The sequence below is a fragment of the Heterodontus francisci genome, chromosome 32 (assembly GCF_036365525.1).
Source record: "Heterodontus francisci isolate sHetFra1 chromosome 32, sHetFra1.hap1, whole genome shotgun sequence".
In the NCBI taxonomy this organism is placed as follows: domain Eukaryota; kingdom Metazoa; phylum Chordata; class Chondrichthyes; order Heterodontiformes; family Heterodontidae; genus Heterodontus; species Heterodontus francisci.
In genome coordinates this window covers 16,308,876-16,335,642 of record NC_090402.1, presented here as the reverse complement: position 1 = coordinate 16,335,642, position 26,767 = coordinate 16,308,876, and the positions used below count along the sequence as shown (strand labels likewise).

General features: G+C 42.0%; 1 protein-coding gene across 3 annotated transcripts in view; it reads left to right on the top strand.

The window, feature by feature from the left end:
- Positions 1–23,200, top strand: part of LOC137347665 (transcription termination factor 1-like) — a 41,788-nt gene extending 18,588 nt beyond the window's left edge. For 2 of the 3 annotated variants that reach the window (XM_068012335.1, XM_068012336.1), the window contains 8 exons: positions 6,832–7,017; positions 7,346–7,424; positions 9,396–9,526; positions 12,873–13,101; positions 14,212–14,298; positions 17,282–17,347; positions 18,024–18,109; positions 22,479–23,200. In XM_068012335.1, the coding sequence (XP_067868436.1) occupies positions 6,832–7,017; positions 7,346–7,424; positions 9,396–9,526; positions 12,873–13,101; positions 14,212–14,298; positions 17,282–17,347; positions 18,024–18,109; positions 22,479–22,720 (1,106 nt within the window). In that variant the 3' untranslated portion in view covers positions 22,721–23,200. Of the gene's footprint in view, positions 1–6,831; positions 7,018–7,345; positions 7,425–9,395; positions 9,527–12,872; positions 13,102–14,211; positions 14,299–17,281; positions 17,348–18,023; positions 18,110–22,478 lie in introns of those variants that run through there. The other variant, XM_068012337.1, reaches the window with a different exon arrangement.
- Positions 23,201–26,767: the final 3,567 nt, after the last annotated feature.

The following is a 26,767-nucleotide window of genomic DNA, read 5'->3' as shown; positions in this document are numbered from 1 at the left end:
ACTCCATAGTCGCCTCACAGCGACCGAAACAACATGGAAGGCAGCAGTTACGGGTTATAAGTCCAGCTCAATTGGCATAGAGATTGGGCGCCACAGGTTGCCTTTGTCGGTGGGAGAGGTCATCGCACCTCACTGGACAGCTACCGCCCTCCTCAAACCGGGCAGCCCCCGGTCAATAAGGTTCTGTCCCGCCACAGTCTACCTGCTTCAATGGGTGCTTGGAGCTCAGGGTCATTTCCCGAAAAGTGGACTGCAGCACTGCACCAAACAGCACGAGAAAAGGAAAGAAGGTACCAGCCCTTCGTTTTGCAAGCTGTAATGTCAGAACTATGTGTCCTGGCCTGTCGGAAGACCTTACACAAATCAACGATTCTCGGAAGACCGCCATCATTAACAACGAGCTCAGTAGACTCAATGTGGACATTGCAGCACTTCAGGAGACACGCCTCCCTGCGAGCCGATCTCTAAGAGAGCAAGCAAGACTACACCTTCTTCTGGCAGGGTAGGGATCCTGAAGAACCAAGACAGCAAGGAGTGGGCTTCGCCATCAGAAACTCTTTGCTCAGCATGATAGAGCCACCCTCAAATGGCTCGGAACGCATACTGTCCATCCGACTATTCACCGCCTCTGGTCCAGTACACCTACTCAGCATCTATGCTCCAACACGCTGCTCCCCACCTGAAGCTAAAGACCAGTCCTACGAGGAACTCCATAATATCATTAGTAGCATCCCCAATACCGAACACCTGTTCCTGCTGGGGGACTTTAATGCCAGGGTTGGGGCCGACCATGACTCATGGCCCTCCTGGCTTGGGCGCGATGGCATTGGAAGGATGAATGAAAATGGACAGAGACTGCTTGAGTTGTGTACTTATCATAACCTCTGCATCACCAACTCATTCTTTCATACTAAACCCTGTCACCAGGTTTCTTGGGGCACCTAAGATCACGTCGTTGGCACCAGCTGGACCTCATCGTCACAAGGTGAGCCTCTTTAAACAGCGTTCAAATCACACGCAGCTTCCACAGTGCGGACTGCAACACCGACCACTCCTTGTTGTGCAGCAAGGTTAGACTCAAACCAAAGAAGCTGCATCAGTCCAAGCAGAAGGGCCGCCCGCACATCAACACTAGTAGAATTTCTCATCCACAGCTGTTACCTAAGTTTCTAAATTCACTTGAAAAAGCCCTTCAAAACACTCCTACAGGGGATGCAGAGACCGAGTGGGCCCACAACAGAGATGCCATCTATGACTCAGCAATGACCACCTATGGCAAACATGTGAAGTGGAATGCAGACTGGTTTCAATCTCACTTTGAAGAGCTGGAACCTGTCATAGCCGCTAAGCGCATTACACTGCTGAACTACAAGAAAACCCCCAGCGAGTTAACATCCGTAGCACTTAAAGCAGCCAGAGGCGCTGCACAAAGAACAGCCAGGCGCTGTGCAAATGACTACTGGCAACACCTATGCAGTCATATTCAGCTGGCCTCTGACACCGGAAACATCATTAAGATGGCATTAAGAGAGCTTTTGGGCCAACCATCAAGAAGATTGCCCCCCTCAAATCTAAATCAGGGGACACAATCACTGACCAACGCAAGCAAATGGACCGCTGGGTTGAGCACCACTTGGAACTGTACTCCAGGGAAAATGTTGTCACTGAGACCGCCCTCAATGCAGCCCAGTCTCTGCCAGTCATGGATGAGTTGGACGTACAGCCAACAAAATCGGAACTCAGTGATGCCATTGATTCTCTAGCCAGCAGAAAAGCCCCTGGGAAGGATGGCATTACCCCTGAAATAATCAAGAGTGCCAAGCCTGCTATACTTTCAGCACTGTACAAGCTGCTTTGCCTGTGCTGGGATGAGGGAGCAGTACCTCAGGACATGCGCGATGCCAATATCATCACCCTCTATAAAAACAAAGGTGACCGCGGTGACTGTGCTTTAAACAGGCTCCAGACGCTGGCTGAGTGTGTCTACCCTGAGGCTTTCGAGCAGAGAGATCGACCATTGAGATGCTGTTTTCCCTTCGTCAGCTACAGGGGAAATGCCGCGAACAACAGATGCCCCTCTACGTTGCTTTAATTGATCTCACCAAAGCCTTTGACCTCATCAGCAGACATGGTCTCTTCAGACTACTAGAAAAGATCGTATGTCCACCAAAGTTACTAAGTATCATCACCTCATTCCGTGACAATATGAAAGGCGCAATTCAGGATAGCGGCGTCTCATCAGACCCCTTTCCTATCCTGAGTGGTGTGAACCAGGGCTGTGTTCTCGCACCCACACTGTTTGGGACCTCCTTCTCCCTGCCGCTCTCACATGCAGTCAAGTCTTCAGAAGAAGGAATTTTCCTCCACACAAGATCAGGTGGCAGGTTGTTCAACCTTGCCCGCTTAAGAGCGAAGACCAAAGTACGGAAAGTCCTCATCAGGGAACACCTCTTTACTGACGATGCTGCATGTACATCTCACGCTGAAGAGTGTCTGCAGAGTCTCATCGACAGGTTTGCGGCTGCCTGCAACGAATTTGGCCTAACCATCAGCCTCAAGAAAACGAACATCATGGGACAGGACGTCAGAAATGCTCCATCCATCAATATCGGCGACTACGCTCTGGAAGTGGTTCAAGAGTTCACCTACCTAGGCTCAACTATCACCAGTAACCTGTCTCTAGATGCAGAAATGAACAAGCGCATGGGAAAGGCTTCCACTGCTATGTCCAGACTGGCCAAGAGAGTGTGGGAAAATGGCGCACTGACATGTAACACAAAAGTCCGAGTGTATCAAGCCTGTGTCCTCAGTACCTTGCTCTATGACAGTGAGGCCTGGACGACGTATGTCAGCCAAGAGCGACATCTCAATTCATTCCATCTTCGCTGCCTCCGGAGAATCCTTGGCATCAGGTGGCAGGACCGCATCTCCAACACAGAAGTCCTCGAGGCGGCCAACATCCCCAGCATATACACACTACTGAGTCAGCGGCGCTTGAGATGGCTTGGCCATGTGAGCCGCATGGAAGATGGCAGGATCCCCAAGGACACATTGTACAGCAAGCTCGCCACTGGTATCAGACCCACCGGCCGTCCATGTCTCCGCTTTAAAGACGTCTGCAAACGCGACATGCAGTCCTGTAACTTTGATCACAAGTTGTGGGAGTCAGTTGCCAGCGATCGCCAGAGCTGGCGGGCAGCCATAAAGGCGGGGCTAAAGTGTGGCAAGTCGAAGAGACGGCAGTTGGCAGGAAAAAAGACAGAAGCGCAAGGGGAGAGCCAACTGTTTAACAGCTCCGACAACCAATTTTTTCTGCAGCACCTGTGGAAGAGTCTGTCACTCTGGTATTGGCCTTTATAGCCACTCCAGGTGCTGTTCCACAAACCACTGACCACCTCCAGGCGCTTATCCATTGTCTCCCGAGACAAGGAGGCCAAAGATAGATAGGAAGATAGGTTCCCTCACCACCTGCTGCAGACCCAGTCTAACTGCTATGTCCTTTGGGACTTTGCCAGCTTGGTCAGTAGTGGTGCTACCAAGCCACTCTTGATGGTGGGCATTGAAGTCTCCCACCCAAGGTACATTTTGTGCCCTTGCTACCCTCAATGCTTCTTCCAATTGATCTTCAATATGGAGAAGCACTGATTCAGCAGCCAAGGGGGGAGTGGTAGGTGGTAATCAGCAGGAGGTTTCCTTGCCCATCTTTGACCTGACGCCATGAGACTTCATGGGGTCCGGAGTCAATGATGAGGACTCCCAGGGCAACTCCCTCCTGACTGTATACCACTGTGCTGCCGCCTCTGCTGGGTCTGTCCTGCTGGTGACACAGGACATAGCCAGGGATGGTGAAGGTGGTGTCTGGGACGTTGTCTGCAAGGTATGATTCTGTGAATTTGATTATGTCAGGGTGTTGCTTGATATTACTTCTCTTAGACTTTCTAGTTGTTTGACACAACTGAGTGGCTTGCTAGGCCATTTAAGAGTCAACCACATTGCTGTGGGTCTAGAGTCACATGTAGGCCAGACCAGGTAAGGACAGCAGATTTCCTTTCCTAAAGAGTATTACTGAACCATATGGGTTGTTACAAGAATTGACATTGGTTTCATGATCATCACTAGACTAGCTTTTTAATTCCAGATTGATTAATTGAATTCAAATTTCACTATCTGTCATGGTGGGATTTGAACCGATGTCCCCAAAGCATTAGCATGGGGCTCTGGGTTACTAGTCTAGTGTCATTACCACTAGGCCACCGGCTCCCCATCACTCTTAATTTTGTTTAGTTATGAATATTATCTTAGCTTGTGCATCTGCTGCCACCAGGGAGAAAGTTGTAACAAGTGGAGGTTAAGGGGGGGCAAATTATTTGAAAGAACTACATCTCAAGGGCAGCGATTGCTCAAATAATTTATGCCTTTTGCAGGGTTTGTGTGTGTATATATTTTGAAAGAAATTTTACAATTAATCTTTTAGTGTCCAATTATTAAATAATGTATTGGAAGGAAAATCCTTTTTAGTTCAGATCTGAATTACGTTTAGAGTTAGTTATTAGATTAGATTAGAGATACAGCACTGAAACAGGCCCTTCGGCCCACCGAGTCTGTGCCGAACATCAACCACCCATTTATACTAATCCTACACTAATCCCATATTACTACCAAACATCCCCACCTGTCCCTATATTTCCCTACCACCTACCTAGACTAGTGACAATTTTATAATGGCCAATTTACCTATCAACCTGCAAGTCTTTTGGCTTGTGGGAGGAAACCGGAGCACCCGGAGAAAACCCACGCAGACACAGGGAGAACTTGCAAACTCCACACAGGCAGTACCCGGAATCGAACCCAGGTCCCTGGAGCTGTGAGGCTGCGGTGCTAACCACTGCGCCACTGTGCCGCCCCAGGCAACTGTAAGAGCCAATTAGCACACAGTAAACATCAAATGAAACATATGACAAGTTTTTGTTACAGAGGAATGTTGACCAAGAGAGGTCAGTACTCTTCCTCATAATAATATGAGGATCTTTAATGGCCACCTAAACAAGCAGACAGACCTCACTCGATAATATGCCAATCCTTCAGTGTTGTACTAAAGTGTCCACCTAGATTTCCAGTGGGATAAAATAGGTCTTGAGCACACAACATTCAGACCTGAGGTGAGTTGTATCAGCTCAACCAAATGGATCCTTGATTATTCCTATTATGTTTTAAATTGCACTTCATTAATTTATTCTCTGTGCTACTACTCTTCACTCTTTGAGGCAATATTCTATTTATCCATTAAATTTGATCAGGAATGCTGTACTTGTACAGACCAAATTAGAAGATCAGGACTTTGTTTTGCTATCATGTCAGCTGTGGCTCAGTTGTCAACATTCTCCCATCTGAAACAAAAGGTTGTGGATTCCCACTCTAGAGACTTGAACACAAAAATCTAGACTCACACTCCATTGCAGTACTGAGGGAATGCTGCACTGTCAGTATCATTTTTCAGATGAGATGTTAAATGAACATCCCATCTGCTCTTTCAGGTTCACACAACAAATCCCATGATACTAGATCAAAGAAAGGCAGGGGAGTTGTCCACAATGTCCTGACCAATATTTATCCTTCAATCAAAATCATTAAAACACATTATCTGGTTGTTATCACATTGCTGTTTGTGTGAGCTTGCTGTGTGCAAATGTGGCTGGTTGCCACGTTTCCTATAATAATGATTACACTTCAAGAAAATAAATTACTTCGGTGGCTATAAAACGGGGCTGTCCAACATACGGTGCATGGGCCAAGATCTGGCCCGCCAAACGTTTCCATCCGGCCCACAGGTGTAAACTGTTCCTGGGACCGTTCCGCATCCTCACTGTGACTGGAGATGGTAAATTTCCCTTTTCTTCTTTACAGAGCGGGCTTTTTCAAAAGATGGTGCTGTCAGTTTCACTGCCAACAGCTGCTGATATCGGGGACAGCTGTTTCACAACAGACTCGGGGTTTTCTGGCGGATTCGCATTTTTTTTTAAAAAGCCCCCCGGAAAACCCCGAGTCTGTTGTGAAACAGCTGTTCCCAATATCAGCAGCTGTCAGCAGTGAAACTGACAGCACAATGTTTTTAAAACCATCTACTGAGCGTTCCACTCCCTGCAACTGTGAGAGGCAGGAAGGGGGGGGAACACAGAGAGAGAGGAAGAGACGGAGGGGGGAGAGAGAGTCAAAGAGTCATTTACTTAGGGAACAGAAGGAGGCCGAAGGGGGGTGGGTGGAGAACGAGACACCCACACACAGAGAGTGGGGGGAGGGGGCAGAGAGATTAAGGTCTCTCCTGAAAGATGGACATTTATCCAGAATATTCTGCTTTGCTACATCAGGTGCGTGGGCAGTGATTGACTACTTATGTAAGCAAAAATCATTCCAGGTATGTCATTAAATCAGCTTTCAATATAGTGATGAGAAAGTAAGTCAATAAATTACTCTTCTCATTCAAAGCTTCTTCATAAAAATGCACATTTGTTGTTGTTTTTATTTCTAAGATAAATTTTTAATGCCTTTATCTTTCGAAATTTGCTCACCGGCCCCCTGGGCTGAGCAAAAATCATAATGCGGCCCTCTGCCCGAAAAGGTTGGACAAACCTGCTATAAAACATTTGGGATGTCATGAGATCATGAAAGGTACTAAATAAATGCAAGTTTTCCTTTCATTCCTTCCTGCTGAATCATCTTCCCCTTATTCAGGGATGAGAAGTAAATTAAAAATAACTCGTGTCCTTGGTTTTTTGAAAAGATTTTTCTTAAAGTGGAATCTGGTAATTGCTGTAATGTTTGTTCTTTGTGTAGGAGTTCCAATCCGACGAGGCAGGTTTACCAAAGAAGAGAACCAGCAGTTGCAGAAAAACCTAAGAGAATTACTGGAGCTAACTGGAATTCAAAATGAATGGGAGTTTTTTCATGTTCCTGAGTCATTCGATGAGATGATGAGAATAAAACGACTGAAAATGAATAATTTATTCTGTTGCAGACTAGGTATGTCTGTCGTTTTAGTTTCACTTTTATGCTAACACAGTTCTGCGTAGGAGGGGTGGACCTCATATATTTTTGAATTTTGCAGTAGATTAAAGTACAAAATCATCCAGGTATTCATACTGATTGAACCCTTTATCTTTCAACTGTTTGCTGGTTTTTGTATCAGTCTGCATTATTTTTGTTATGTGTTAATTTCTCCTTTATGCCTGTTGCCCCATAGTGATACCCAAATTTTCTTCCATTAATGCCAGGAATGTTTTACGCAAATTGACTTTCCTTCCTTTCATCCAAAGTTAATGTTACATATTTGAAACTCTTCTCTATATAGCTGAAGGCATTCCAAGGCCATGGAAGTGTGTTTATCAACGAGCTAAGAAGATGTATGATCCTAATCGATGTAAAGGCAGGTGGGTTAACTTGGAATACCTCACATACCAGTCATCTATTTTACATTTTGCTATTTAATTATTTGAGTGTTGAATGTTCTTTGCTAATGATCAGCTTCAACAAAAAAAAATTGTTCGAGATTGTAAAATTTTAATTCAGAACTGGTTTATTTAAAATTATTGTGGGATGGTGAAGTTTCAGCACTTAGTATTTCTGTTTTTGTATTACTGATCATTGGTATGAATGTTATGTCCCTTAGTTCAATGGCATTGTACTGGTGTTTCTAGTCAATTAAGTATTGCTGTCTTTGAATCTGGGGCTGTTGATGCTTCCTCTGCATCTGATATTCTCAAAATCTGAATTTTATTTTGCCAATTTTTTCTCTTCTGCTCTCCACATCATTCTAGTTATCATCCTTCAAGTGTGAGCTTAGAAGATTAGTATTTTCAACTGTTTCTTCTTGGGAAGTGTCTCAGCTAATTTGTCTTCACTTTGCAGCAGGGGTTTATTAGTAAGTAGGTGGAAATCTAGGGAAATTAGAAGGGTATGCTGATAATGCAAGATGAAGTAGGGTGGAAGGCAGCTCATGTAGAGCATAAATATGGCATGGACCAGTTGGGCCCAATGGCCTGTTTCTGTGCTGCAAATTCTATGCAATTCTATCAGTTTCTCTTCCCCCCCCGCCCCTGCCGCCTCTTCCCTCCCCAATAGCTTAGGGTGTTAATGCCAGTGATAATACTCCTACTGCTTACCCAATTGTGATTAACTAATTTGGCACAAGCTGGGAATAAACCCTAGTTTTTGTTTGGCTCAACTACCTTAACCAACTGAGCCATTGGCAAACCTCTTAAAATGATCAACAAAAAAAACAAGCTACAGTGGGGAAATACTGTCAAGGTCAGATCCCTCTTCATGGGAAGTAAGAGTTGACAGTCACTCTGGGTTATGCTTGTGCACTTTCTAGTAGGTATAGTGTAGAATCAGCAGGACATTACACTGACCAGCCCTCTGAGATACCTGCACTCCTCCAATTCTCCGATTTTAATTCCTCCACTGTTAGCGACTGCTCCTTCAGCTGCCAAGGCTTTAAGCTCTGGAATTCGCTCCTTAATCTTCACTGCCTTTGTACTTTTCTCTCCTTTTAAGATGTTCCTTTAAACCTACCTCTTTGACTGAGCTTTTGGTCATCTACTCTTATAGCTCCTTGTGTGGCTCGATGTCAAATTTCAAGCTGTCTTCTTTAAATGTAGACAAAATTGACTTAATTGTTTGTGCTGTGTTTGGTTATGTAGACCTCTTCTTGATCTTAGAAGTTCTTTTTTTTTAAAATCCCTCCCATTCATAGGAAAAGCACTTCCCTTAGCATTCCCTAATGATGTCCTAGTTCTTGCCTGGATGTCGACTAATTTATAATTAATAGTCATTTGGTAGTACAGAATTTGGGTATTGCTGAAAACAGAGACATTTTGTTGAAGCTTTTTCATCTTGCACTCATCAGTACAATTCGCAAGAATACCAATGTAAGGGAAGCAATAAATTTATACTGTATGAGAAGAGAGTGCTGATTGGTTGTCAAATGGACTCTGATTGGTAGAGGCGGCGAATGCACCAGTTTATGGTGACTGACAGTTAACTGCCAAGTTTTGTTTGAAATTTAAACCAGGCAGCTTGACTCTGATTGGTCAAGTAATTGCCCTGAGGACTGAACCAGCAAGTGGCTGTCACTTATTTTGTTTAGCTTGCGTGGACAGCGGGTGGGAAAGTGGAGTTGAGGCCGAGGATCAGCCATGATCGTATTGAATGGCGGAGCAGGCTCGAGAGTCGTATGGTTTACTCTTGCTCCTATTTCATATACTCTATCACTCTACACAACATCAGCAAATAACCTTTCTGGGTTGCGCTGTAGTTCCTGACACTAGTTGACTGTATTTGCTATTATTTTTGCAGTTTAGTAAGCCTTCTGAGATTAATGACAGATATGTTGTGATTAGATACACAGAAGAAGAATTGGAGAAACTGAAACGCTTGCAAATTGTGCACGGGAATCACTGGAAGCAGATTGCCAAACTCATGGACCGTAGTGACGTATCTGTCATAGGTCGAGCAAAAACAATAAAGAACTGTAAGTTAAGTTACTAAAATGTTCATTTTTTCACCAAAAGTTTGGTAAATTTTTAGTCACTAACTCTGTTGGACAACTAGATTGTCGTGGATTTTGCATTCAGCAGTGAAGCGAAGGCACTTGCCGCTGACCTGGAAGAAAGCCTTGCTGAGAGATCTAGCGATCTCTGAGGCAATAACTTCAACTCTCTTGCTGTGCAATGAATTGTAGCATTCTTTAATGGGGATTCCCAGCATGGAGCTGCAGTGATGTCACCAAGCTGTCTAAGCAACCAATCACATTAAAGAGTTCTCACGGACCGTCAACTGGGAAATTAAAAGCACCAAAATCAAATTCCTTTTTTAAAAAAATTTACATAGAGCAGAATAAATATTGGGATATACACGTGCGGTGAAGGTAGAAGCTGAAGTATGGAAACAAAACTTTAAAATAATTACTTTAAAAAGTTAGTTTTTAAAAAATTTAATTAACCTAAGTGGCGACATTTAACACAAATATAAAATTATATTTTCACAGCCAGATCTGTTGTTCATTAATAGTTGTTTAGTTGTTACTCGCATCATTAAAAACCTTGTTACACCTGATTGAACAGGTGTAACTTTTTATGGGGTTTCCAGCGGTAATGTGAGAACAGAAAAGGGGACATTGTTGCCACATCAACAGATTTCAATAATTGCTGGCTCTGGGGACGCAGACTGTGGTGGAGCAGTGAATGACAGACTGCAACTTCAGGATTTCCGCGTTAATCTGTGTTTGCACTAAATCCTAAAGTTGTGCTCAGATTCAGAGGGGAAATGACAGTGAGCACTGACAGTTTATAACAAGTAAAAGGAGGAGTATTCCATTTGGCCCCTTGAGCCTGCTCTGCATTCAGTAAGATCATGGGTGATCTGATTGTGACCTTAACTCCACTTTCCTGCCTGCCCCATAACTCTTTACACCCTCCGCTGTCAAAACCCCCCACAAAATCAGGGCCATTATGTTTACTAAATTTAAGTATTTCGAAGACTAGTAGGTTGAAATAATTAAACGTGTTGGACTTTTCTCAGTGGTAATACTCTGACCTCTGAATCAGAAGCTTATAGGTATAGGCAAATAATCTAAGTTGACACTTCATTGCAGTTCTGCCATAGTGCTTTGTTGTCAGAGGGGGTGCTTTTTTGGATGAAATGTTAAACTGAGGCTCAGGTGGACCAAAAGATCCCATGGCAAGAGCAGAGAAGAGCAGGGTGGGTTCTCGTAGTGTCCTGGCCAATACTTACCCTCAATTAACACCACCAAAACCAGAATATCTGATAATATATCTCATTGTTTATGGGTCCTTTAAGTCCACCAATTGGCTGCAACCATTCCATACATTACAACAGTGTATTTTTTCAGGTACTTAATTCCCTGTGAAGCACATTGGAACTCCTTGAGGTTGTGAAAATGCTATAGAAAAGCAAATTCTTCTTTCTTTAAAGTTCTGATAATGGAGAAAATTTCCATAGGCTATTAAGCCCAGTTGGTCTATGCTGATGTTTATGCTTCACACAAGCCTCCTCTCACCCCTAATCCAATGAGCAACTCCTATATCTCTCATATACATGCCTCTCCACTAGCTGGGTGGGTCCGCACCCGCCTGCTTCCATTCTTATCCATCCAGTAGCCAAAAAATCTGCAGTAGCTTCTGTTCCCACTCCAACACCATTACCTCTGGTGTCCCCCAAGGATCTATCCTAGCCCGCTCCTATTTCTGATCTACGTGCTGCCCCTCGGTGACATCATCCAAAAACACAGCGTCAGATTCCACGTGTATGCTGATAACACCCTGCTCTACTTCATCATAACCCCTCTTTTGTCACTAAATTGCTAGAATGCTTGTAGGACATCTAGTACTGGATGAGCAGAAATTTCCTCCAATTAAATATTGGGAAGACTGAAGCAATTGTCTTCTTTCCCCGCCACAAATTCAGTTCCCTACACACTGACTCCATCCCTCTCGCTGGCAACTGTCTGAGGCTGCACCAAACTCTTGGCAATCTTGATATCACATTTGACCCAGAGATGAGCTTTGAACCACGTTATGGGGAGGTGGTGGCGTGGTGGTAAGGTCACTGGACTAGTAGTCCAGAGCCCAGGCTAATGTTCTGGGGACATGGGTTCGAATCCCACCACGGCAGATGGTGAAATTTGAGTTCAATTAATAAATCTGAAATTAAAAGGTAGTCTAATGGTGACTATGAAACCATTGTCGATTGTTGTAAAAACCTATCTGGTTCACTAATGTCCTTTAGGGAAGGAAATCTGCCGTCCTTACCTGATCTGGCCTACATGTGACTCCAGACCCACAGCAATGTGGTTGACCCTTAAAAGCCCTCTAAAATGGCCTAGCAAACCACTCAGTTCAAGGGCAATTAGCGATGGGCAATAAATGCTGGCATAGCCAGCAACGCCCACATCCCATGAAAGAATAAAAAAAATCTGCTCCATCGCTAAGACTGTTAATTTCCACCTCCATAATATTATCCAATTCTGTCTCTACCTCAGCTCATCTGCTGAAAGTCTCATCCATGCCTTTGTTACCTGTAGTCTTGACTATTTTAATGCTCTCCTGGCCAGCCTCCCATTTTCGACCCTCTGTAAATTTGAGGTTATCTAAAACTATGTTGCCCATTTCCCAACTCGCATCAAGTCCTGTTTATCCGTCACACCCATGCTCACTGAAGTACGTTGGCTCAAGGTTAAAGCAACACCTCGAATTAAAAATTTTCATCCTTGTCTACAGATCCCTCAATGGCCTTACCCTGCCCTATCTCTGTAACCTCCTCCAATCCTGCAACTCTCTGAGCTGCATGCGTTTCTCCAATTCTGGCCTGTTGAGCATCCCTGATTTTAATTGCTCCACCATTGCCAGTCGTGCCTTCAGCTGCCAAGGCCCGAACATCTGGAATTCCCTCCCTCAACCTATTTTCCTCTCTACTTCTATTTCGTCCTTTAAGACAGTCTTTAAACCTTTGACCAAGCTTTTGGCCAAACACTCTAATAAGTCCTTGTGTATCTCGGTGTCAAATTTTGTTTAATAACACTCCTTTGAAGCACCTTGAGATATCTTACTACATTAAAGGCGCGATATAAAGTTGTTTTTGTTCAGAAATGACAAAAAAGGATCTAAATAGTTTATTTTACTTTTATAGTAATGTTGGTGTTCATGTACCATATATATCCACAAAATTCAGCTATATAACAATACTGTACTGAGAAGCACTGTGTTTGATAAATTGAAATTCTGATTGTCTTGTTTCTTGTTGGATTAACCTACTATAGTCGAAATAAAAATTTCTGAAATAGTTTTTTTTTAAACCAGCTTTGAATATCGGATCCTGGACTAAGAAGGAGGAGAGGAAATTAATGAAGATAATGGAGGAGGTTATGAAAAATAAGATACAAGAAGCATCCCGCGATCTAATGACAACAGCTTCAAATACGAATATGCTTGTTTCAATCCTACGTGAAAAACTATACAAGGGAATTCCTTGGTTTGCAATTGCAGATCAAATGGAACACAGAAATTGGATGCAGTGTAGGCAGAAATGGTGAGCCAATAGTTGTGATTCATTGTGAAGAATGTCAACCTTTTAGGTTTTGGAAACATTCTGGTTGTAAAAGTTATACGAACTCTCTTTCCAATTAAACAGAATGGTGAGCAGTTAACACAAGGTAAACTTGAGAATCCTCAGTATTTCTGCAGACGTTGAGCTATGGCCATGGTTGATAAATCTGTACTCCTAGAAATGTGCTATGGTGACAGAGAAACTCTCGTTTGTTCTATCTGTCTATATTCCATTTTATGACAAGTCTGCTGTTGAATATAATGGACAATAGTGTACCAAGTCACAAGTACAAGCATTTCATCAGCTATGATTTATGAGTTTGCTGGTTTAGGACTGAACTCACTCTAATATTGGTTACAATGTACATTTTTGTCACATTGAGGACATTTGAGAATTTTGTTGTATGCATCAAAAACTTGCTTTATAACCAGATTTTCAAATAATCATTACCGGTATAGTTACTCCAACCTACAATTTTTGCTGTTGAGAATAATTAACAATATTAAGCAAATTAAATACTTTTCAACAGCAACTTGCATTTATATAGCACCTTTAACATAGTAAAACATCCCACAGTCATTAAGTTACTGCCACAGAAGTTACTGGACAAGCTTGTTTGTTATCTCTTAAGAATGTTATGATGCATCCAATATTTTGCAAATCATTTATAGACTTCTAAAAGCTGGGCTGCTAAACAAACTCCTGCAGTTAAGACTAGTATAGGCAGGCTAGTCCAGCATTTGTATTGACCTGCTAAGAAGGAACCTGATGTGTACCTGGAGTATTCGGAAGGAAGCAAGCTATGTCAACACTTGATGGTATTAAAATGCAATCCATATATGACCCTAGAGAGAGAATTTGAGAGTATCCAGACTCTTGCATAAGGGTTGCATGCTAAATAGGTGCAGTGTAATTTGATACATTGGTTCACCAAAGTACCCAGCTAAAGCCAGCCAGTTGCTGCAGGGATTAAATTCCTTGGTGCAATATGGTTGTCTGCTGTCCCATTAAATCACCATATTTAAATAATCAGTGTCTTTAAAATCCCAAAATGAATGCAGTAATTTTAACTTTATTTTTATTCTATGACAGGATGAACATCCTGACTACAAAAATGTCTGGAGGGGTGAAACCTTTTGGATTTAACAATTATCAATCAAAAATCAATCTTATTAAAAGGTAAATTGTGCATTTAGGACTAGTATGAGGCAACAAACAGTAAAATTATTGAATAAAGGCTTCACTGTGAAGCATTCATACAATAAGTTGGAATGCTCAATTGCTGAATTCAATATCTGGAAAAGGAATTTGCAGAGTAACAAATTTAAATTGAAGACACTACTACTGTTGGTAAAGATAGTATAGCATCTGTCCTCGTGTGTACTGTGCAAGCAATCTAATGACAGAAATTGAGGTTCTCTAAAATTATAATTGCCCAGATTTTGCAGTATTAATGATGACGAAACTGTTCACTGTCATTACTCCTTTGAAACTGACAGCAACTTCTGGAGGTAAAAATTGGAAATGCTCAGCAGGTCAGGCAGCATATGTGGAGAGAGAAATAGAGTTAACGTACCATGGGATCTTTTACATCCTCCTGAGAGGGCAGATGGGGCCTCAGTTTAATGTCGCATCAAAAAAGACAGCACCTCCAACAGCACAGCACTCCCTCAATTCTGCACTGGAGTGTAAGTCTTGAATTTTGCGCTCAGGTCCTGGAGTGGGACTTGAACCCATAACCTTCTGAATCAGGTTACTAACTAAGCCATGGCTGAAGACAAAGGGAACCCTATTGTGGTTCTGGAAGGGATGGGAAGGGGTGAGAGCAGAAGTGCAGGAAATGGAATGGACACGGTTGAGGGCCCTCTCAACAGGGTGTGGGGGGGGTGTGGGGAGTCCTCGGTTGAGGAAAAAGGAAGATCTATCTGAAGTGGTATGGATTCTATGATTCCCCATAGGGTGTGCTGTTGGATTCCCCTGCAGACTGCAATCAAGTAGAATTAAACTGACAAGAACTTCCACTTCTACACACTTAGACTCGCTGTAAAAAACCTTGAAAAAGTTTAACACCTTGTTGAATGAGGTGTAATCAGCTTTTTAAGTGTACTAAATTCATAATGACTGCTGAACAACCTCACTGCCCCTGAAAAACTAATTTTATATTTGTGTAATGTCAAATTTCTTTAATATGATCACATTTTAAAATTTTTTTAAGTTTGATACTTCAGCTTCTATCTTTACTCCCACGTGTATGTCCCAATCATTTATTTTGTACTGTGTAAAATTTTAATTGTGAAAAATTCAGTACATTTTACTTCCTGGGATGCTATCTGTAAGAGAATACTTCAGTGTGATTGGCTGTTTGCCCTGCCTGATGACATCACTATTGGCGGATGCCTGGAGATCCCTGTGTGTTAATATATGTAGCATCCAGTAGGCGCACTTGCACCACAGTGCGAGCATTGTCTTAAATTGGGTGTCAGCGTAATTCTCAGCACACTGGATTATTTAGCAAATGTTGCCCAATCGCGGAATCACATCTAATGTTAGACACTGCGTTTTGAGTTTTGCAAGCACGGTTGGTTGGAACGGCCTGTACCTTGCCTGTTGCGAACATCAGAAGGGACATGCTATTTGATACAATCCGCCAGTCTTTGGAAATTACGGCATATATACCTAACGCCACACTGGCATTGAAATTCATGTATCACATTACTCATTTTATGATAGGCAGGACGTCTTTTTGGCTTGACAAGATGGAATGATGCCTAACCTCCTACCTCTTGCATATTTCCGATATGTAGATGATACGTTTGCTATATTTGAATCCGCGGCTGCAGGCAATAATTTCCTTACACGTCTTAGTGGGCACCATCCTGCACTCAAATTCATCTTTGAAATGGAGCGATCAAATAAGCTCCCTTTCCTTGACATACTGGTTGAGAAATCTGTTAAGGGGTTCCCTACCATGGTCTACTGCAAACCTACCTTCACTGGTCAATACACGTGTTGGGATTCTTACAGTTCCACGTGCTATAAGATTGGCCTTATCAGCAACCTCCTAAATAGGGCCTGAGTCATTTGCATACCATGCAAGCTTGGTACTGAATTAGGGCGAATCAAAGACATCCTACGTGAAAATGGCTACCCTGATCAGATCATTTCTCGCTTTATATCGTGCAAACTTATGAATGGGCTGAAGGCCATCATTTTTGGCCCTGAAAAGTGCCCAGTCCACCTCAGATTACCCTGAAAGAGTAATGTATCCCAAAAATTTGAGCAACAGGTAGTAGCAACGCGTGTGACGTTTGCCACTAACGGGATGCTGCCGTCAAGCCAAAAAGACGTCCTGCCTATCACACAAATGAGTAATGTGATATATGAATTTCAATGCCAGTGTGATGCTAGGTATATAGGCCGTATATCCCAAATACTGGCGGATTGTATCAAACAACATGTCCCTTCTGCTGTTCACAATGGGCAAGGTACAGGCCATACCCAACCAGCTTGCAAAACTCAAAACACAGTGTTCAATTTTAGATGTGATTCCGTGATTGGACAACATTTGTTAAATAATCCACAGTGTGCTAAGAATTACGCTGACAACCAATTTAAGATTGTCAGTAGGGCTCGCAGTGTGGCGCATTTGCACGTACTGGAAGCTCCATATATTAATACACAGGGCCCTGTTCTTTGCAGACAGAAAGAATATGGACAAACATTGCGCCTGTTTCAGCTAAACAAAATAAGTGACAGCCATTCACTGATTCATTCTTCAGGGCCTTGACCAATCAAAGTCAAGCCGCCCGGTTTAAATTTTAAACAAAGCTTGGCAGTTAACTGTCAGTCACCATAAACTGGTGCATTTGCCATGGCAACACCTCTACCAATCAGAGTTCATTTGCCAACCAATCAGCACTCTCTTCTCATGCAGTATAAGTTGTTGTTTTCCCTTACATTGGTTACTCTTCTGATTGTCCTGATGAGTGCAAGACGAAAAGCTTCGACAACGTGTCTCTATTTTCAGCAATACTCAAGTTCTGTACTACTAAACGACCAATTGGATACTATCTAATTGCTTTATTAATTTCTTTGTGTATGATTTGGCAAAAGGTTGTTTGTAAAAATTGTAGGCAAGAACCCCATCTATTGTATTTTGCAGATTGTACCTATTGAGCGTTGATGATGTTGGTGATGTGGACTGGGAGGATCTTTGTAGCGCTGTTGGGTAAACAACATTATCTTTTTCACATTCATATGCAGTAACAAATATAATAGCAGCTGTGGGGGGACACACAATTGGCTTTGGTGTCCAAAAACTAATTGGGTTGTGGTCGGGGTAGTGGGATGACCTTTTGGACCTGAGTTCTGACCCGTGGAGTGATGCCCATTCTATTTATTAGAAAGAAAATCTTCCTGAGGGGATGTGCATATATTTTTAATCTAGTTATTGCAATATTTCAATCTCTTACTAACTCATCCCAGGCTCCAGATGATGCTTCTAAGTACTTGATAATTGCTATTGTGTTTGTGACGTCTAAATTCCTTTTATTGGATTACTATGTTGTTGCTTCCAGTTACTATTTCCTATGGTGTAGTGCTGCTATCGCAGCCCTCAATGGTGGGCTAATCACTATAATACATAATTTTCCTAGAACTGGAAGGACATTCTTTTGTTACTGGTAAACTTAATTCACTTATTAGATGTGCAAACAGTGTCTCATTACTGACTGAAGAGTTTGTGTAGCGTTGAAAATATGAACTTATTTTCTGTTGGTGACTTTTTCTTGCCTGAATTTCATAATGGAATTGGAAATAAAGTTCTGTTTTTCTACAAATGTTAGACGTGATTTTAGCATTTGTTTTGTTACAGGATACAATTATATCCTTCTATTTTTTCCTAGAGATGTTCCTCCAATATTCATTCAAAGGATGTTCTATAAATTGAAAACCCGCTATGTACCTGATTGGTCCAGGAAATCCTTTGGAGGTCAGTATCCTAATTCACTGACTACTATTGCTTTTTATGTTTTTTTAACTAAAAGCATTCTGCTCCAGATTCTTTATAAGAACAGAAGGGATCTTCTGATGGTTCAGCTTGTTAATACAATGAGTCGTTGAGCCATAGGTCCCAGGTTTAATCTCCAGTCTGTCTTGTTAGTTGATCTTAGTTAAGGCATTGGAACAAAGAACAGTACAGCACAGGAACAAGCCATTCAGCCCTCCAAGCCTGCACCGATCTTGATGCCTGCCTCAACTAAAACCTTCTGCACTTCCGGGGTCCGTATCCCTCTATTCCCATCCTATTCATGTATTTGTCAAGATGCCTCTTAAACGTCTCTATGGTACCTGCTTCCACCACCTCCCCCGGCAACAAGTTCCAGGCACTCACCACCCTCTGTGTAAAGAACTTGCCTCGCACATCCCCTCTAAACTTTGCCCCTCTCACCTTAAACCTATGTCCCCTAGTAACTGACTCTTCCACCCTGGGAAAAAGCTTCTGACTATCCACTCTGTCCATGTTGCCCCTCCACCTCTGTCGTTCCAGTGAAAACAATCCGAGTTTATCCAACCTCTCCTCAAAGCTAATGCCCTCCAGACCAGGTAACATCCTGGTAAACCTCTTCTGTACCCTCTCCACAGCCTCCACGTCCTTCTGGTAGTGTGGCGACCAGAATTGCATGCAATATTCTAAGTGTGGCCTAACTAAAGTTCTGGACAGCTGCAGCATGACTTGCCTATTTTTATACTCTATGCCCCGACCGATGAAGACAAACATGCTGTATGCCTTCTTGCCTACCTTATCCACCTGCGTTGCCACTTTCAGTGACCTATGGACCTGTACGCCCAGATCTCTCTGCCTGTCAATACTCCTAAGGGTTTTGCTATTTACTGTATACTTCCCACCTGCATTAGACCTTCCAAAATGCATTACCTCACATTTGTCCGAATTAAACTCCATCTGCCATTTCTCCGCCCAAGTCTCCAACCGATCTATGTCCTGCTGTATCCTCTGACAATCCTCATCACTATCAGCAACTCCACCAACCTTTGTGTCATCCGCAAACTTACTAATCAGACCAGCTACATTTTCCTCCAAATCATTTATATATACTACAAACAGCAAAGGTCCCAGCACTGATCCCTGCGGAACACCACTAGTCACATCCCTCCATTCAGAAAAGCACCCATCCACTGCTACCCTCTGTCTTCTATGACCGAGCCAGTTCTGTATCCATCTTGCCAGCTCCCCTCTGATCCCATGTGACTTCACCTTTTGTATCAAGTCTGCCATGAGGGACCTTGTCAAAGGCTTTACTGAAGTCCATATAGATAACATCCACTGCCCTTCCTTCATCAATCATCTTTGTCACTTCCTCAAAAAGCTCAATCAAATTAGTAAGACACATCCTCCCCTTCACAAAACCATGCTGCCTCTCGCTAATAAGTCCGTTTGTTTCCAAATGGGAGTAAATCCTGTCCCGAAGAATCCTCTCTAATAATTTCCCTACCACTGACGCAAGGCTCACCGGCCTATAATTTCCTGGATTATCCTTGCTACCCTTCTTAAACAAAGGAACAACATTGGCTATTCTCCAGTCCTCTGGGACCTCACCTGTAGCCAATGAAGATGCAAAGATGCATTAGTTGGGTAGTACAATTGGCTTTAGCATAATTGTTTTTAGAATTGGAAAGGGCTCTTTTGCTGTATTTCTGTTACTACTGGCGATGTTCACTCACTTGTCAGATACATATATTGTACCTCAATGTGCTGAAACATAGCCTTTTGATTTGAAAAATTTGCTTTACAGTTTTGAAGATATAAATTTATTTTTGCTCCATTGGCTTTTGCTTCTCAGAAAAATGCCTCCATGGTTCTCAATATGGAACTGGAGAAATTGTGGGAAAACAGAACTTCCATCATTCACACTTTCCATTCAGTTGTGAAACTTCACTCTGAATTATGCTGGCTGCTTCATATCAATCTCTAACAGAAAATATCTTGTGTCATTATGAAACGGTAGCAGTAGTCATAATATCCAAAGAAATTCTGTCACATTTCTGCAGGCAGAAAGCTGCAACAGGAGTTAGCTGTGTGGCTTTTCATGCTGAATGTTTGTGAACAGTGTTTTGTAGTCTCTAATACTTCCCTAATCCTGTATTTACACTTCTGTGTGATCTCTAAATTGTAGTGCTTCATTATGTAGTTTTTAAATGTTTTTATCTGTATGGTGATATTTAATTTACCAAGACAACTGAGCAGCTTAATTGGGGTCTGTAAAGTCCATTCCACAGGTTTATGAGCTGTTTGGGTATTTATTTGCGCTTTGTAATGTACCATTTACAAGCACAGTGTACCCAAAAAAAAGCCTCATAGATTGTGGTGGCAGGCCCATTTGTCAGAACAACTGTTAGAGTTATAAAAGGGAAAGCAGTACTTTAGTCCTTGGCATCATTTGGGGAAAGCACTTTAAGACAGAGATATAGTGCTAATGTCTCGATGTATGACTCAATCCTTGCAGTTTTGGCACCAAGCCTAGTATGTTATATTGTACAAGCACTGTAGTGCAGGACTAAGATGCTGGCAACTGAGTTAGAGCAGAAAGAGATGTACTAACTTATCAATCCAATAATTTTCATATAAAAGTGAAGAACCCTTACTGGTAGCCAAGCTTGTTCTGAGAAAGAATCCAAGTAGACTCTTCAGGAAAGTTAACATGGAACCTCGGACAGATTTTGGGGTAATAATAATGCTGAGGCTTTCGCTTCCACCATCCACACATGCGTAGTAAAACACAAATCATGAAGTTGATGTCCGAACTGCACTGCTCCTCCATAAGCTTCGCTACAGCAGTATCTCGATCTTAGATTCTGCATTAAAATACATGAAAGGCGTGAAATTGTGGTACTTGCCCACCTGATACCCACTAAGCACAGTAGAAAAAGTTGGGCTTTTCCATTCAAGTGTAACAGCATAGGTCTTAATTCCTACCAAACAAGCGCTCTGGTACTGAAAATTTACTTTAGCAAACTGTGGTGGTTCATTTCTTCAGATTTTAATAATTGTTGGAGATTTTTTAAAAGTACATTTTTTATCTCTCTTAATCCCATCTTTCTTTGATCTTGCTTTCTGTACATAATTTTATATTGAATTAAATATTCTAACTTGAACTTCCTGGTTTAGACTCTGCGTGTCTCAGTAAATATTCTTCAGTCTGAAGAAACACTGTTGCTTGCCTCGCTGACACAGATCCCAGATTCCCTGTAGAGGGCACTGTACTGAATTCACTCTAATTTTTGCAAGTGACTGCGAAAAAGGCCACTAAAAATCTATGGTCAGTTGTAAGTTTAATGAATGGCAAATTTTGTTAGTTTGCCGCTGTCCACAATACTCCAGCCATGAAGTATATATGTTTATTGGGGGATTAAAATATTACTCCTCAAGTAAAGACTACAAAACTTAGTGCATCTTAGCGCACCAGATTTATAATATGTAGCAATACTTACCATGCCCTAGCTTCCTCAATAGCAACTCCTGAAAATTGCTTGTTGGCTTCTGAATTTTGGAATCCTAAATTTAATTATGTTCATATATATAACAGATGTCTGGTTTGTCTGAAAGTGCATCTGAATTCAGAATTTCTGCTGATTTGTGAAACTGACCCTTATATTTAAAAAAAAATTCTTGAAGCTATATAGCTAGAAAAAGTGGGAGCCATTATCCTGACTTCTGTTGCTCTCCTGCATGTTGGTATTTATTGAGCATGTTCTCTGCTACTGCACTAAGAAAAAAATTGTGTTTGGAAATACGAACTGGTTGGAAAGGTTCTTGATCACATGGGTTAAAATAGAGTCTACATCCAAGTACTCATATGCCTCTAGATTGCTCTGCATTTTTAGAAGTTTGGTTGGTTTCATGTACAAAATAAATAATTGATTTGCCTGAATTTGAATCCTAAACAATATGGTTTGTAAATCCAGTATAAATGTTGCATGTACTGAAGATCTTGGTGAAATGACAGTCTCGTGCTGCTTTGCAAATTGTGTAGTAAAGGCAATTATTGCATTAGAGTAATTGATTAAATCATCTTTCACAAAGGTACTTTTAAAGGTGGTTTGATATCATGTCCAGAATGTTCTTCAGTGTGTGACCATTTAACCTTTATTCACATTCCCGTTTAATGAAGAAATTACTTGTCGACTACCTAAACTGTTGTATTTACTTTATGAAAGCCCACAACTGAAATTTTATTCATGGATATTAAATGACTAAGTCTATTTATAATTTCAAAAAAGACAGTAACCTGAATAATACCAAGCAGTGAAAAGTCAAATTTAACTTCCTTAACATTTTTTAGGAATTGTGGACTTCCTGTATGACCAAATACTTCCAAAATTGGAAGCAGTGCTACAGAAAAAGAAAGACCAAGGTAATTGGATTGGAGAGAATGGACTTTATCAGCCTCAACAACGTGAGTTCAAATTAAGTGATATATTTGATGATGACGATGAGGATGAGGAAGATGAAATTGAGAAAATGCATCCATTGGAAGAACATAGTGGCACCTCACTGCAAATTTCAGTTGGAGAAACTAACTGAAAATGTTATTCTACAGAGCAAGAATTTCTGGAATGTGCTTTGCGCTTGGCACTAATGCTATAATTTTGAATGAAGTACTGAGGAGCAGAAATGTTAACATTCACATTATGTTGTCTCTTGAAACTTCTGTGTTTTTATTCGACAGTTTACTGTATGCAAGGTAGAGTTATACAAATGATCATTGTTGTAAAGGTTAATCTTTCAGAAAATGTATAGAAATATGAAAATTTATGTTCTCAGTCTACACTGAGAGGCATGACACAAATAAATTAACACTCTTGCATTTCTGACTATAACATAGTATAAACAGCTAACATTGATCATGCTTGGCTTGTATAAATGTTTTTAAATTTACAATTGTCAAATTTTATTTAGCTTGAATAAAACATTTTTATAATAGTAAAGCAAAATACTGTGGATACTGGAGATCTGAAATAAAAACAGAAAATGCTGGAAATACAAAGCTGGTCAGGCAGCATCTGTGGAGAGAGAAACCGAGTTGATGTTTCAGGTTTGATGACAGGTCATTAATCTGAAACATTAACTCTGTTTCTCTTTCCATAGATGCTGCCTGACCTGCTGAGTATTTCTAGGCTTTTTTTAATATAATGTTCAGGATGTTCATCTTGATTCCTGACAAATGTATGTGGGAAGGAAGGAGACTTACTTAGAAAGTCAGCATGAAATCTGTGTGCTGCTATTCAAGTATTTGGCTTAACGTCTTCTATAAAAAGGGTCAGACATAGCAATGATACAGTTAAGGTTTACTGATTAATTCCTAGTTCAGTGGATCTAAAACAAAAAGAGGCATAATATCACAAGAAAATATTAAAAGTAAGAGCTTTCATTATATGGAACATCACAAATGTCCAAAAGGCCTCTGAATGACATTCGAATGTATGCATTATTTCATCGAGGTGAACACAGCAGCTGTTTTGCATGGATGGTCCTACAAACAGTAAGTTTGCTGAATGGCCTGTTAAGTTTTTGGTAGTGGTTGAGGGCTAGGATGGAATTCCTTACTCTTTTACAAATAAACGGCTAATGGGACTTCAGTTCAACATATCCGAAAGAGAACACCCCTGACTATGCAGTACTGCCTTGCTACTGAGTGTTATTCTAGACTAATGGGACGAATTTTACAGACCTCCTGACATCGGGGGTGGGGAGGGGGCCAGAAAATACCTCCGGCAGAGGCCCGCCACAGGACTTAACAGCACGAAGGCCCGGCCTGATATAGGTGGCGGGGAGACCTTATTTTGGCCCCTACATTGCTTGGCAATGGGAGCCAAATTTAAATATGCAAAATAATTTAAATAAAGGAATTAATTACCTTCTCGCCCCCACCTTCTGTCCTACTGCGATATTGGTGCCAGTGGCCAGTACTCCCGTGCCTTCGGATCCCCATCTGGGATCCAAGGTGGAACACTGGTGGGAAAGGGGGAGTAGGTAAATTTTTCAGTGCCGGGGTGTAGGGTCCAACTAATATCATTGGTTTCGGGGATGATAGGAAGGATTAGAGTTTAAAGTTTATGTACTTGGGGGATGGAGGGGAAGATGAGGTGGGCAGGGGAATTGTTTTGTGGCGGGGGGGGGGAAGAGGGCAAGTAATGAATTTTATGCTTATTGGGGGGATAGGAGAGGAGCAATTTAAATGGGTTTAAATTTTTTCATTAAAATGACCTTTAAATATTTAAATGCAAAGTTAGGACTCAAAGCCTATTAAAAATGGCGTCAAGCCTGCGCAAAGGCAGCTGACCCCATTGTCAGGGACAGGTCTCCCACCCCCCCCCTCCCCCCCTGAAATCGGGGTGGGGGCAACCCCGGCCATTTAAATGAGCTGCCGCGTTTAATATTTCTGCGAAGTGCGGCCCCCGCGTGCGGGCTGCCATTGTTTATGTCTGCCGCTGTAATAAATTTCAGTCCTGTGTTCAAATCTACAGTGGGCTTGAACATACAACCTTTTGATACAGGCAAGAATGCTATCAACAGAATCAAGTTGACATGACAGAGGATGTTAGTGTGGTACTTGGGGAATATAGGAACAGGAGTAGGCTATTTTAGCCCTTTGAGCCTATTCTGCCATTCAATGAGATCATGATTGATCTGCGATCTTAACCTTATATACCCGCCTTTGCCCATTTCCCTTAATACTTTTGGCGAACAAAAATTTATCAATCTCAGTTTTAAAATTAATAGTTGAGCTAGCATCAATTGCCATTTGCAGCCCTTTGCGTGAAGAAGTGTTTCTTAATTTCATTCCTGAAAAGTCTGCCTATGGATTAGGAAATTGCACATATCACTCCATTATTTAAGAAGGAAGTGAGGTAGGGAGATGTCAGGTAACTACAGACCTGTCAGTTTAACAGTGGTGGGGAAATTACTGAAATCTATAGGGAGAGCGGCTGAGCACTTGGACACATATGGGCTGATCAAAGACAGTCAATATGATAAGAGTTTAGGAGATGGGGAGAAGCAAAGGATTTGGGTGCTTTCTTACCCAAATCTCTAAAAGCTAGTGTATGGGTACTAGCTTCTAGTGATTTGTGTACATTGGCATTCAAAATGGCTACAGTGGAATGTTGGGCTTCATCTCAAGGGAGTTGGAATACAAAAGTGAGAAAGTGATACTTGTTGGCCAGAGCCCATCTGAAGTCTGTGTTTAGTTTTTGGCACCACACCTAAGGAACAATATATGCACCTGAAAGGGAGGTGCAGAGCTCCATGGTCGGACAAAGAGAACTGCCAGTATTGATATAATATGCTAGTTTGGAATACTCATAATTCCCATTGCTGGAAAAGCTGCATAAAATTGAACAAGACCAAAAATCTTAACAGTCTAAAGCCACAAGCATAACTCCATGGGACTAGTAATGAGCGTAAATATACATCATCTGTGCAATTTGACACGAGTGACAATGTTCTGATTTCACACTGTTGGTATAGACCTTCGCCTGCTGGCAATGCATAGTGCAAGTTTGATGCATGATATGCAGGCTGTAACAACACCATAATAACCAGTATTTCCCTCTGTTCACTGTCTAATGTTCAGGAGTGGAGTGGGAATGTGATTATGGGTATGTTATGACAGATCCCAGCCTACTTTAGTGCCCACAAAATTTTCTGCCAGCCTACTTTAGTGTCCACAAAATTTTCTGCCATCATTCCAGATTGACTGAGTTGAAATGGGAAGTGCAAATGACCAGCAAGTCAAGAATCAGTTTGTGGACCTAATCAAAATGTTTGACAATACAATCATCTAATGAGTGTTTGATGTCCCCAGTGTGGAGGAACTACACCGTGAATAGTAAGTACAGTTTTGAGGTCATAAATTGGAGGAAGTAGCTGTAAATCACTGTCTTACATGGATGGAATGGCCGGGGCCCTGGCAATAATATCCATACCTTTGTTACCACCAGTGCAGTTCTCCGGGAGCGCTATGCTGTCAAATGTGCCATCTTTGAGATGCAATGTTAAACTGAGGCCCCATCTGCCCTCTACATAAAAGATTTCATGGTACTATTTTGGAGAAGAACAGGGGAGTTATCCCTAGTGGCCTGGCCAATAATCATCCCTCAACCAACATCACTGGAACAGATTATCTTCTCATTATCGCATTGTTTGTGGGACCTTGCTGTTCACATATTGGTTGCTGCCTTTCCTACATTACAACAGTGGTTACATTTACATGCTGTAAAGCGCTATGGGATGTTCTGAGGTTGTGAAAGGTGCTATATGGGCGGCACAGTGGCGTAGTGGTTAGCACCGCAGCCTCACAGCTCCAGCGACCCGGGTTCAGTTCTGGGTACTGCCTGTGCGGAGTTTGCAAGTTCTCCCTGTGACCGTATGGGTTTCTGCCAGGTGCTCCGGTTTCCTCCCACAGCCAAAGACTTGCAGGTTGGTAGGTAAATTAGCCATTGTAAATTTCCCCTAGTGTAGGTAGGTGGTAGGAGAATGGTGGGGATGTGGTAGGGAATATGGGATTCATGTAGGATTAGTATAAATGGGTGGTTGTTGGTCGGCACAGACTCGGTGGGCCGAAGGGCC